The sequence below is a fragment of the Leptosomus discolor genome, chromosome Z, assembly GCF_034619465.1.
Source record: "Leptosomus discolor isolate bLepDis1 chromosome Z, bLepDis1.hap2, whole genome shotgun sequence".
Lineage (NCBI taxonomy): Eukaryota > Metazoa > Chordata > Aves > Leptosomiformes > Leptosomidae > Leptosomus > Leptosomus discolor.
The window spans coordinates 77,887,460-77,900,445 of NC_141419.1; the positions used below are offsets into that span (position 1 = coordinate 77,887,460).

A 12,986-nucleotide genomic window follows, 5' to 3' on the forward strand; every position below is an offset into this window, starting at 1 on the left:
ACAACCTGTTAGGGTGGCAGTAGCAGTCCGATAAGATGCTGCCTGCAGTCCTCCTGAAGCGATGGATGTAGTTCTGTGGAAGCAGCGATCAGGTAAAAGAGTCTGGTCTTCCTCCGAAGGTCCAGTGGTAGGTGGGTAGCTCTTGTCCTCTGGAACTCCAGTGGGAGGAAAAGCTCCTCTGGGAATCCAGTGGAAGAAAGGCTGCTAGGGTGTTCAAAATCTCCGTTTTTATTTGGCATGGACTGCTTGGCTCCTTCCCCCCCCTCCCCGGGCGGAGCATCTCACAATGGGATGGGGAGTCGTGAGGCAGTTCCTTGATGGGCCATTAACGGGAGATAGTCCAGGAGCAAGTTATCTATGGGTCAGGCGATAAGGCATTGTTGTGCCCATTAACAGGAGATAGTCCAGAGGGGGGAGGCAGGGAGCACCGCCCCACCTGGTCTCAACAGCTCCTGAAGATGGTAATAGAATACTTTTTTTTTTTTTTTTTTTCCTTTTGGCACATTTTACACTGTAACCTAGGACAGCTGTATACCCAAGCAACATAAAGGAGTAATGAGCATTGTCCTCAAGAACCTCACAGGGCTTTTGGAAACTCCAGGGCTAGTTTATTCATGATTAAAGCAGCATGATACACAGGATTAATTAGTTCTTGCAATGTGTCTCAGGACATACTCTTGGCTCCTTTACTTTCTGCAATTAACTACCTATGTAGATGCTAAGACTGCCCTTTTCTTATTTCTAGAATTCCAACTTCATTAGAGTCCATAAAGTCATTTCTGTTGCAAACTTCACAATGAAACAGTCAGATCTGCAGCTCTCAGACGTTTTTTTAAAAGCGCTTAATCACCTGCCCCTGGAGTACAACTATGCTCTATACAGCAGAATATTTGATGACTTTGGCACTCATTACTACACCTCTGGGAAGATGGGTGGTTCCTATGACATTCTTTACCAGTACAGCTCTGAGGAATTGAAGAACTCGGGTATGTAATATTTAATGATTTGTTTACCAGCTTTTCTTATGGTTTTTTTTTTTAGGTTTTATGCCATATAGTAACTTCTCTAACAAAAAATCCTTTTGATTTGTGACTCACCCAGCGGTGGTTGAGGAGCGGGGACAGCTACAATGGTTCACCTTGATGTGGGAGCCTGGGGGCATGGTGTCATCATGTAACATGGTTACAGTGATGAAGGTGATGCTCTGTGGTATTTCTAGGGCTGGCAGTGGAAGAATCAACAGAGTGTGTCCGAACAGAAACAACAAGACGTGTGTTCTTCCGGAAGAAAAAGAAAGTCAGTACCAGATGCACCACAAACAGGATGACTGTGAAACATGAAGGTGACCATGATGAGAACAAGGCCCATGTCCTGTTACTTACTCTGAGAGACGCCGTTCCCCTCAGATAGGTGCACCAGGTGACATCCCAGATTTGCTGAACTACAAATGCTCTTCCAGCACTGTCAGAGGACCCAGTGTTTCATTATCTCTGAAGCAAACACTGGAAACATCCTCTTACTTGTGAAAGAAATTATGATAAGCGCTCATCCTCTGCTCTGGAGATTGACCACTGGGGATCCAGTGGCACTGACCCTTCCAGCCAGTCACGGATCTGACAAACATTCCCCATGGCCCAGGGTCCAGGGCCAGGAATGCTGAACAGCGATATGGGCACAACTAGAAATGTGTGATCATGACTGAGTCCCTCATCTTCTTTAAGGGTTGGTCAGAGATCATTGAGAGAGTTGGGCACCAGTGACACACTCCAGGACCTTCCCCTCCCACCTTTCACATGCCAAGCAGATGTTTAGGTGCAGGAGTTCCCTGGTAATGCCAGAAATGGGTCTCAGGAACTGCAGAAAGTAGGTGCATTTTCTGCAAGAGTCATGTTCTGTATCACAAAACCCAGGGATTTAATAACTTCCACCATATTATTGTCCTCATTTTATGATTAATTTCCATCTGTTAGCTGTTTATAGCTGGGATAAAGACCCTGCCTTGCAGTGTGTTTTTCTAGAGGAGCCTGCTGTATCCCCTGCATTTTCCACAAGCGTCTTGTGTAGTTCTGAATATCACTGTGGCTGAGGTCTCAGACATTTTCTTTTGGAAGACTATGACAGACTGCTGTCATAGAGGGGATTGTTTTTCTGAGCTTACACTTCATTCTTCCAAGGGTAGCTTCACAAAATTAATATATTCTTTTATATCCTCTTATACTTTTTCTTACAACTATATTGTTACATCTGCTGTCTTTGGAGGCTTTTGTCCAACAATGCTCTGATTAAATTCCCTTTCAGGTTCCATTTTGGAGTCAGCTGAACGGTCAGTCTCCCTAGTGAAAGGTGGCAGGTCAGAGTATGCAGCAGCTCTGGCTTGGGAGAAAAAGGGGGCTTTTCCAGGACACACAGTCTTCACGAACTGGCTGGAATCAACAAAGGACAATCCTGTGGTGATTGACTTTGAGGTAAGACAAGAAAAGAAAGACATTGAGGTAGTAAAGGATTCAGCAGTCAGCATCTCTTCAGAGAGCTCTGCAGGTGTTTTCTCTTAAATCGGGATGATGCTGTGTGTGATACAAATGTATATATATATATGGACATAATATAAACATACAAAACATTTATTTGAACTACTTCTTGTGCATGCTGGTTTATAAGCCACACCAGGTTTGCATCATCCATGGACAGTGAGAGTAAGAGGGAAGAATATGAGTGAATTACTCCAACAGCAGCAGGAGCTCAGGCATGGGCAGGGGTTAGTTACTGTGCATGAAAGCAGTGCATGGTGCTGGGAACACTTTTTTTTCCCTATGCTCTTTCCCTTGTCAGGTCTATGTTGCAGGGTATGGCATATAGCTAAACTGAAACAAAACAGCAGTCCCCTGGTATCTCTGTCCTGCTCATTTAATGCAGCACGCCAGTGCTGTTGTGAGTGCACTGAGCTGCCTCCTTCCCCAACTACAACAGCAGCTGCTCAGCAGCAGTAGTAAAGCACTCAAAGGCAAAGAGCAAAACCTGCCTGAACACAGCATGCAGTGATCTTTCTCGCGGTTCAGATGCTGAGCTCCTGAAGGCAGCGTGGGGATGTCTCATGTGGCAGGGACCGGGTGTATGCAAAGTTTGCATCATCTATGGTGTCCTGAATTTTTAGACATGGTATCCCCCCTGGTTGGTTTTCCACTGGCTCAGAGAGCCCTAAATTGGGGAAATAAAAGTAATACAAACAGGATAACAGAGATGTATAGCACTGTCATGCTCCTTTAAATCATCCATAACTTTCAACACACCTGGCTCCTGTGTGATACAGCTTCATATGTAGGCTCTATTGCCTTTAAAATCCTGCAGCTACCCCTAGTAGGACCCTGCTGTGTCTAGGTAACTGCTTACTGAACGGTTGCCTACCAGGTGTCGCCCATCACGGATCTGGTGAAGAATGTGCCATGTGCCGTGACCAAGCGTCGCAACCTGGGGAGAGCCCTGAGAGAATACGCGGGCAGGTTTGACCCTTGCCAGTGTGCCCCGTGTCCCAACAATGGCAGGCCTGTGCTTTCCGGGACGGAGTGCCTCTGCCTGTGCCAGGCTGGGACCTACAGCAAAAACTGTGAGACACGAGCTCCGGGTTACAAATCAGGTATTTGGGATGATGTTAGTGTAATGTAGTTATGGTCCTTCTGGTATCTGTTTGTCAAAGATGAGTCTGACATAACCCTCCCTTATTAAATCCGTAGCACTTCTTACCATGTGGTAATGGTCAGAAGAAGAAAGGTAGGATTAAAACCAAAAAATCCATCTGACTAAATGGCTAATGGAGATTAAAAATTTTGACTAAAATGTGGAAGGAAAACTCACTTGTATTAAGGAGGGAGAACATAAGCATATTCTGAAGAATTTAAAGAACATTTTCACACAAACAGATTTTTGAACAAAATTGACACTAGTGCCAATACCTATAGGAAACAGAAGAGATTTACAGGATTGTATGTATTATTACATATATTTATATTCCAAGACCAAAAGGGGACAGAAGATGAGCCACTTAGGCAGCTATAGGTCTCATTCTCTGACCCTAATAAAGAAATATTTTGAAAGAAATAAACAACTGAAGACATGCAGATAGAGATGAATGTAGAAAGTGTATTGCATGCAGAAAAGAGAGAGTGTGTAAATAAAATTTTTTATATACGCTTCATGGTGGCACAGACGAAATACCTCAGGGGCTAAGAAAAGACACTAGTGTTTTAATTTAGCTTTCATGGGATGTAGATTTGTGGTTTAGATGGGGTGTTAGAGCTTAGATTTATTTAATAACTTATTAAATACTGAGCAATCTAAAATGTTGTCAGCACCATGAAAACTCAAACAAGTGTGTGCAATAGAAGTAGAAAATAAGCTGCTTCTGGGTTTCAATGTTACTTGCAGTCAAAACTAGAAAGGAAGAAAACTTGTACTTTTAGGTTTTCATGAAGCAGATGGAATTTGGCTGACCATCTCTTTGTAAAACTTCACACTCCAGCTACAATATACTCCCTTAACAGTAACAATTTTAAATCCTCTGAAAATGGCTGTTATGAATTTATCAACATCCATCTCATACGCGGCCTTAAGAGAAATACTATGTATGGTACAGATCTACCAAAAGATCGGATTTCTTCTATTTCTTGCAGTTGCGGTAGACGGCCGCTGGGGTTGCTGGTCTGAATGGAGTTCATGCGACACTTCTTTCAAAAGAAGAAGGACCCGGGAATGTAATAACCCATCCGTGATGAATGGCGGGAAGCCCTGTGAAGGTGAGCGGGAAGAAGAGGAGAACTGTTATGTCTCCGTGTTCACAGACAGGTAAGAAGATGGTAGATCAAATGATCTCCATAGTCATGGGACAGAGTTAAGGAGACTTCCAGAATGGCCTTGTGGCTATCAAGGTGAAGTAGCAGACAGCCCTCCTGTCTGAACTTCTCTAGTGGGGCTGAGAGAAGGAAATGTCTGAAAATCTTTGCAACTTGCTTCGAGTTTGGATTTATTCACTGTTTATTCCTAGAAAATGGCTGATGAATTACATACTAAAGTATGTCTACAGATCTCTTACACTGCTTTGCATGGCATTTTGTCCAAAGCCGTGGAGAACCCACCTGGTTCCATTCACAGGAGTTTGTGTTTTGATTTTTTTTAATATCACATCCTCTTCTTTTAGAGGTTTAGGTCTGAATTTGGAGGGAGTTTCACTGAAACTACCAAGCTTTTCATATTCTTGCTTTGAGTATGTCTGAGGTACCAGTTTTGCATGGTTTCAACTTGAAATCCTAACTGCAACCCCGAACTGGCTCAGGTTCTTGCATCTTCAAGAGCAAGGCTTTGTACAGATTCAGTTTTGCTACTGGAACCAAGACCTGCAGCAAGATTTTCATCATTCCTGCTGTAATGAGTACAGAGGAGATTCTGGAGTAGACAGGAGAGGATTAAAAGCAATTGGCTCCACAGTTCTTTGCTACTTACCTCAGTTAGACACCACAGGCTGTGCAACTCCATGCCTACAGAGACAAGCCTCCTTTAACCATTGCCTGATGGCAACATGCAGGTTTTGACTACACTATCTTAAACAAAATCAAAGAGATTGGGTTAAAACCCAATCAAAGAGGCTTCCTCTGTGTGCAGTTCTTTGCCTCTTTTTCTTACTCCATAAAAATAATTAATGTGTTATGTTGATAAAAATTGTAGCCCTGTATCTATCACTTTTTTAGTGTTGTCACAATCTCCCTCCTATCAACACCTATAACTTTTGATGTCCACAATTTTTTATTTAATAGAATAAAGGTTTTTCATGATGGTGGGGGGATGGGACACACTTAGAGCATTCCGGTCCAAAGGTCCTGACATTTTGCCATCGTTATTTGGTGACACCAGTGCTTACCAGCAAATTTTTACTTTTCAGAGGTGCTCCTTGTATAAATGATGATGAAGCCAGGCGAGAAGAGGATGTCTTGATTGGTGAACCTGAGTCTGGATGCTCCAGGCCAGATCCACCAGAAAATGGCTTTATCAGGGTGAGCAAGAAAAATTAGTCATACAGAAGGGAAGTGTAATAGTAGCAGAGCTGGGAAATTTTTCGGCTTCTTTGCTACGCATGTGCCTGATACCTAAGCTAGCTACTGTGCTAGTGAGCATGTTGCTGTATATGTGGCATGCTGTGGAACTCTAGTCCACCAAAGCCCACCAGCAACTGAAGCAAAGGCAAGGTAAAATCCATTTCAAACAGTGGTCCTTGAATCCTTGTTTTGTAACCATGACATCAGTGCCGCTGGACAAACTTGTCATTATATAGGTGAGTGGAGGGCTTATATTTCAGAGTAGGAACAGCATTCATTACATCATATCATCAGGCTTTTATCATTGTTTCTTTTGACAATGTCCAGTCTTGTTACCATGGATTTTTGAGAGACTTTTTGGTTTCTTTTTCATAGAATGAAAAGAACCAGTACGATGTGGGGGAAGAAGCTGAAATTGCCTGCATGAGTGGTCATGTCCTCAGTGGCTATCAATACCTTCGGTGTCTGCCTGATCAAACCTGGACACAGCAACCTGTTGAATGTCAATGTAAGAAAGAGAAAACTAGTTTAGCCCAGCCACAGAAGTGGAAGAAAAAGACATGAAATAGATTTTAATACAGGTTTTAACAAAAGAATCTGTAATAATATCTGAAAAGATAGCATTTTAAGAAGGTATTTCATGTAGAGATGGCAAAAACCTACTGAGTCACATTTCTTTTTCAATTCCAAAGTGTTATCATTATGTGCTTTGTAAAGATATTGTAATATTCTTTGCTTCAGAAAACCTTCAGATGGATGCTGTGAGGTCCTTCTTGTCTAGTTTTAAGTATTTTTAACAGAAGGACTCATCTTTTATTTCCAGACTTACATAGATATCTTTAAGTTGATGACAGTTATGCTGAAGAAAGCATGCTTAGAGGAATTTGTCTACCATTTTTTATATTAAGCGGATGATGTGACTTCAACCACCACCACCCCACGCTGCCTTGAAAACCCTTACAATAAATGAATGCCTTGAAGTATTTATAGTCTAATCAAGAATTAAGGATCAGAATTGACCTGGGTTTTCTAACAGGAAAGATTCTAGTCTTCTAGAACTTGGTGTGATTTCATTGACTTAGTGTTCCTTTCATCACAAAAAAATTGCCTGAATATACCTATGATCTTTCTATTGCCATTCATTTTGTTTTGTTAACAGCTTCATTTACAAAAGAAAAATTAAAATATGCTGTTAATGATATTCTTATTATTTTGAACTGTAAAATTAAATTACTCGTACTAACATACATTAGGGAGACATTGTAATTATTTAGTTATAGGTTGAAAAATATTTTTAAAGACTATGACATTTTCTACACTTACGTTAAATATTTATTAGTTTTGAATGTCAGTCAACTGTTCAGTGTTATTAAGTGTTTTTACGGCTCTTCAGATAAAGCATTATGACTTGCTGTAAATATCTGCACACCATAAAACCAACAAGAATTATAGTTTTTTCTTGTTTATTGCAGCCTCAGTATGCCTCAGACCACCAACATCTGACACTGTCATAATTTCCCCATTTAAGCAACAGTACAACATTGGTGAAATCATTAAGTTGAGCTGCCAAGTTGGGTTTATACTCACTGGTCAAACACAGTATACTTGTGGGAAAGGCCTGTCCTGGATACCTCCTATTTTGAGATCTATTACGTGTGAAAAAGGTTAGTATGCCTGCAGACACTTTACTGTTTCTATACTGCTGATATTAACAGCACAGTCTGTTTTAGCTAGCTGGAACCAGGAGGCAGATGACTAGTTTTAAGACATACAGCAACTGTTCATTAATTTTGGTTTTACTTAGTGCCTACCACAGTGCCATACAATTTCAGCCCCAAACTTCTGCATTAAGTTCAGAATGTTTGGATGCAATGTACTGTACACTTTAATGATGAAATTGAGATACTGAAATAGGTTTCTTAAAAATAAAATACCCCCCTTCCCCCCGTCCGCCCCCCAATCTGTACTAGCAAGCTTTATGAAAGCAAAGTAGGAGAACATATTCTATTGAAACTTCATCTTCTCTTGTGCAGGATTTTCCAGTGATCTTTGCAAAGACCGATGCATACTTGTGGAATCTCAACCACAGCAGCTTTTGAAGACAGAAATGTGGGATAAACAGAAACAATCCCATTTTAGGTTTTATGGCAGGAATCAAAGTTATTTCTGTTCACTTTGTTCCTAGTTACAATACTTCTCACTCTTTTGTTTCAGATGAGCAAGCTAAAATTAGAGGTGTTTGCAATCCAGGACAAAAGCAGGTTGGATCTCATTGTGTTTGTATGTCTCCAGAAGAAGACTGTGGGTAAGTTAAGTACTTAATTAGAAAAAGAAAAGTTGAAACTTCTCCAATGATAGACCAAGAGTCCATTGTGGCACAGACAGGAAGAATAATGAGGGCTAGTCTCTGTTTGATTTTAGCCAGCTATGCCTCTGTTTCCAAATTACAGCCTATGAAATCAATGAAAAATGACGTTAACCAAATGGCACACCGTGGCACATCCTTCTAATCTACATTACCATCTGCTACTGGAGATTCCAACTCTTCCTTTTCTTCTCTTTATTCCTCCAATTTCTAAATTTCCACTGTCATTACCTTGCTATAATAGGTCATGCTCCTTGTGTTTGATATTCACCTTTTTCAGATAAACATGCTGCAAAATACACTGTATGGTTCAGTCTCCAGAGCATATAAAAATATGTAAGACTTGGATTTACTGTCTCTTTACACAAGACCTGCACAGACCATTGAGCCTTCAAGTGAATAGAGGGTTATCCTAGAGGATTTTTAGTAAATGACTGGCCAGAGTGGAGGTGTGGAGTGGGCTTGGAGATAGGAAAGATGAGTAAGGATTTAATATGAGCTGGGCAGTTGTAGGATCAACATACATTCCACCACAGTGCTCCTGTGTGACCACAGGCAAGTCCCTTGGCATGGGACTTATCTCATTCATGTCAACACCCAAATAACCAGGTATCTTCCCTCTCAAGAGTCCTTGGGTTGAAAGAGAGCATGTTCAGAGGGTGATAGACACTGTCAAAAGTACATAGGCCAAATCCTCTGAAAACTAGAGATGTTTTGTTGACTAAAGGAATAAGCTTAACTCAAGAACATAAACAAGGTGAGGTGTATTTTGCCCTCTCTTTGGGAAACGCTAAGCTCCACAAAATGATGCTGCTTGGAAATGCCTGCACTTGCTGAGAATGAACCTGCTCAGGAACCAAGAGCAATACAGAAAGAAACTACAAGCAGCATGGCTGGGTTTGCCTGCCATCAGTCCCAAAACAATTGTGCCTCAGAGGCAGACTTGCACACACAGCTGCAGGGCTGCATTAGCTCAGACAAGACACCACAGGGCCGGTGGAATTTTCACATGCCTTGTGGAGGTAACAGCACCTCCTGTTTTCTTGTGCAGGCACATGCCCTTCACCTCCCATCTGTTGGACAGGACCAAAGCTTCCTCATCTCACAGCACTATGCTATATCAGGTCCAGGTCCTGCAGTAGCTGGGACAGTCTTAGGTCTTTAGACAGATTTCCAACCTGTCCATGGCTTTGCTATGTTTCATCTGATGCTGGTGGAGCATTTAGAAACATGGACTTGTTCCACTGCCTGCTAAAATAATTTTTCTTTTTTCCTTGGGGCAGCCACTACTCAGAAGACATCTGCGTGCTACATGCTGTTTCTGAACAGAATGTGACCAAGACTATCTGTCAGTATTCAGCTGAAACATGCCTCGGAGAGCAGTCATTTCATTTTTTGCATACTGGCCATTGCCATGGTGATTCCAACCTAGACTGGGCTATTGAAAGGGCAAAACTCTCTACAAATAGCTTGAAGAAAGTGCCCTGTGGCTATGACACCTGCTATGACTGGGAGGAATGTCCAGGTATGACTTCTGAATGGTGGGATTTATCCAGTCCTTTGAATGTAGAAATAAAATATTCTGACTCCTTCACTGCTTCAAGACTGGGATTTACAGGCATTGTGGTCCATCTGATCAATTTACGGTGAGACGAGTGTGGAAGTGAGGTCAGTCCTATGTCCCTGCTACCACGTGTTACTCTTAGATTTATACCTTTTCCCTTAGGCATGAGTGGTGTAGCATTGTCACTCCCCATTAATAAGGCACAAAAGGAACTTTAAGATTAAGGGAACTTTTTCAGGTGAATTAACACTTGAATCTTTAAGCCCATTCCCTGTGAGGCTACTATGACCACCAGTTTGTACTTTAGGAGTTAATTTGGGCCACACCCTCTATAGCGTATAATTAAATTACAAAAATAAATCATGATACTACTTAAAAAGTAAAACGGGGGCCATCAGGCTTAATGGGATTTTAGTGGTAAAATTTGCAAATACCCATATGTAAAAACTGTGTTTATTAAGTGTTAATGAACTAGCTAAGCTGGTGAAATCCCTAAGAGGATTATTTTATAAACACTTTGTGCAACTTTGCTATTTACTGTGTAACTTGGTGATAAGAGTAGTGGGTTTTCCTGTAAACATCTGAGGTGCTGGCTGGCTCTGCATACATCAAGAGCTTGCCAGGAAAAGGCTGAGTGGCAGCCACGCTCATTCCTTCACTAGCTTCCAGAGACAAATATGATCCTTATCACACCTTGACTACTTATGATAAAAAAAGGAACAGCGATGTGCAGCAATCTTAAAACACCATTTTGAAGATGCAAGATTTCTGCAGCACAGGATCTGAAGCAGGTGGCTGCAAAATTACCACGAGATGTTGTTCCTTGTGGGGCCAAAGCAGAGGACACAACCCTTGAGGGCCATGCTGTGGTGGAGCCTCTAGGCACCTTGGGTTCCTGGGAAGGTGGCTATAATTTTAAAAAATATTAAGTTTATTTATTCGAGAGCCCCTAAGAAGCCTAGATCTACTCCTGCTGTGGAAGTGGCTTAAATCTGGATCCTGTGCCAGAAACCCAGTGTTCTTCTCTCAAAAGCCTACAAAGGAGCCCTGTTCAGTGCGGAAGAATGAGAGAGAAGAGAAAAATACATTAAATAAAATAAGTTTTCATTGTTGTGCGCGAGAGGTTTAAATTGGACTTTCCTCCTCACCATCTCCACAAAAGTCCTCTTTCTCATGAATATGCACAAACATTTAGGAAATTGAAGTTTTGGGTTTCCTGAGAATAAGTTTCAACACAGAGATAGAAGGTACTGCAGTACCATGTGACGCAGCTAAACGGAGGAAAAAACCCAGGTTTTTCATATGTTTTAAGAAAGGGAAGGCAAAAATTTAGTTTCCCACCTAGGGAATTTCTGGGAAAGAATATAAAGAGTCAGAATCTGATTAGATCAGAAATGGATAATGAAATTACCAGCAGGACTAAGCTTTACCACAGGCCAGCAGCAGGTGTCTTAGCATTCATAAAGGGAGCTTTAATGAAATAGGAGCTGACACAATATGGACCTTGAGACTCCATTTCACAGCAACATTGTGTGCAACGATAATTGGGAACAGAAAGTCAACTTAATATCTTTTTGTTTATAAGAAAGGTCAGGGAAAGCCAGTGGATAAAAATAGTTAGATACTTCATTTCTGCTTCCATATGGGCAACTGCTGCAAAACCTCATATTTAAAAATGCTTTTGTCTCTATTCCTAATACCCTACCATCTAGTGTATGCACTACCAGCTTTTGGTAACTAACACATTGCAAACCTCTAATAGCGTTTTCCCCTGTTGGACTTTGAAATGTTGTCAAACAAGAAAATACGGTTTTAGTCATGACATTTGCAGCTAAAATTCCAACATGTTCATTCCCAGAGACACAGAGCCAGTGCTCCTGCCTGATGCCTTACCAGTGCCCCAAAGAAGAAATCCGCCTTCACTGCATCCAAATGGAGTCGACAGGGAGGAGGAGGACAGTCAGTCATTGTACGCTGGCAGCCATGAAGTGTGCTGGCATCAAACTGGAGGTGCTGGAGCAGAGGAGATGCCTGGCGTAACCTGTCAGATATCCTGGCAGCCACCACGATCAACCCACTGTGTTCAGGCTAAGCCATCCTAGTAAAGACTTTACTGGTTATGAAAGAACGAGTAGATCAAAAACAAAGGATAAAAAAAAAAAAGAGCTCACTTAAAAGATTTTTGGGAGAAGGTTGGCAGTGGGCTTTTTTTGGTCTGAAAATGTCTTAGGGTGTGGGGTATAGGACTTCTCTCACTACTGGTAACTCTGTGGATAAGCAGAGGCAGGTAAGGGAGTGGATGGGAAGGGAGAAAGAGGAGCATAGCTTCTGGTCTCCCTTGGTGCTAGATGAGACTTTTGCTTTCCTCAGCCATTTGTTACTTTGTCCCTGTGCTTGTGACTGCTGTGCACACTGGTTGTCTCACTGTCTGAGTACCTGCTGTATCATCCAGGCAGGCAGACCAGGCACATCAGCATCATTGCACATTGCCTCTGACACCTAATGGGGTCATGAAGGAGGCTACCTGTACAGGCACTCACGGTGCAAACTCAGGGAGCAATACAAAATACTGAAAACTACAAATATGCAATGATTGAGTGAAGTCTTCAAAACCATCTGATTTTTAATCAGAGTAACTGAAGGAAAGAAGTGTTTGCTTTCTGGGTTTGTTTGCTGGTTTTGAGCCTTAAACACTGTTGGGGATTTTTTATGGCACCCTTGAGGTGAATTAAACACACATTTGTGCTTAAATAGAAAAGAAAAATTTAATTAATTGGGCAGAGTTCTACCACAATACACCATTCTACATGGAGTCTGCAAAGGTGCGTCACATGCAGACTGCATATATACATTTGCACCAGCACTAATCCTGACAGCAGTTGCATGGGGCATCTCAGCCCAGCCGTGGGCTGATGCCCTGGCCCAGCTCTGCTGCCCAAATGTGGCCCCTGAGCTTGGGCCTCTGAGCCCTCCCATT

General features: G+C 41.9%; 1 protein-coding gene across 1 annotated transcript in view; it reads left to right on the forward strand.

The window, feature by feature from the left end:
• C6 (complement C6) overlaps nt 1-12,049 on the forward strand; it is a 29,165-nt gene extending 17,116 nt beyond the window's left edge. Inside the window, exons 8-18 of the mRNA XM_086480202.1 lie at nt 746-986; nt 1,220-1,342; nt 2,299-2,465; nt 3,406-3,631; nt 4,665-4,836; nt 5,927-6,038; nt 6,456-6,588; nt 7,553-7,744; nt 8,295-8,385; nt 9,729-9,970; nt 11,868-12,049. Of these exons, the coding sequence (XP_086336328.1) occupies nt 746-986; nt 1,220-1,342; nt 2,299-2,465; nt 3,406-3,631; nt 4,665-4,836; nt 5,927-6,038; nt 6,456-6,588; nt 7,553-7,744; nt 8,295-8,385; nt 9,729-9,970; nt 11,868-12,049 (1,881 nt within the window). The remainder of the gene's footprint in view (nt 1-745; nt 987-1,219; nt 1,343-2,298; nt 2,466-3,405; nt 3,632-4,664; nt 4,837-5,926; nt 6,039-6,455; nt 6,589-7,552; nt 7,745-8,294; nt 8,386-9,728; nt 9,971-11,867) is intronic.
• The last annotated feature ends 937 nt before the right edge of the window (nt 12,050-12,986 follow it).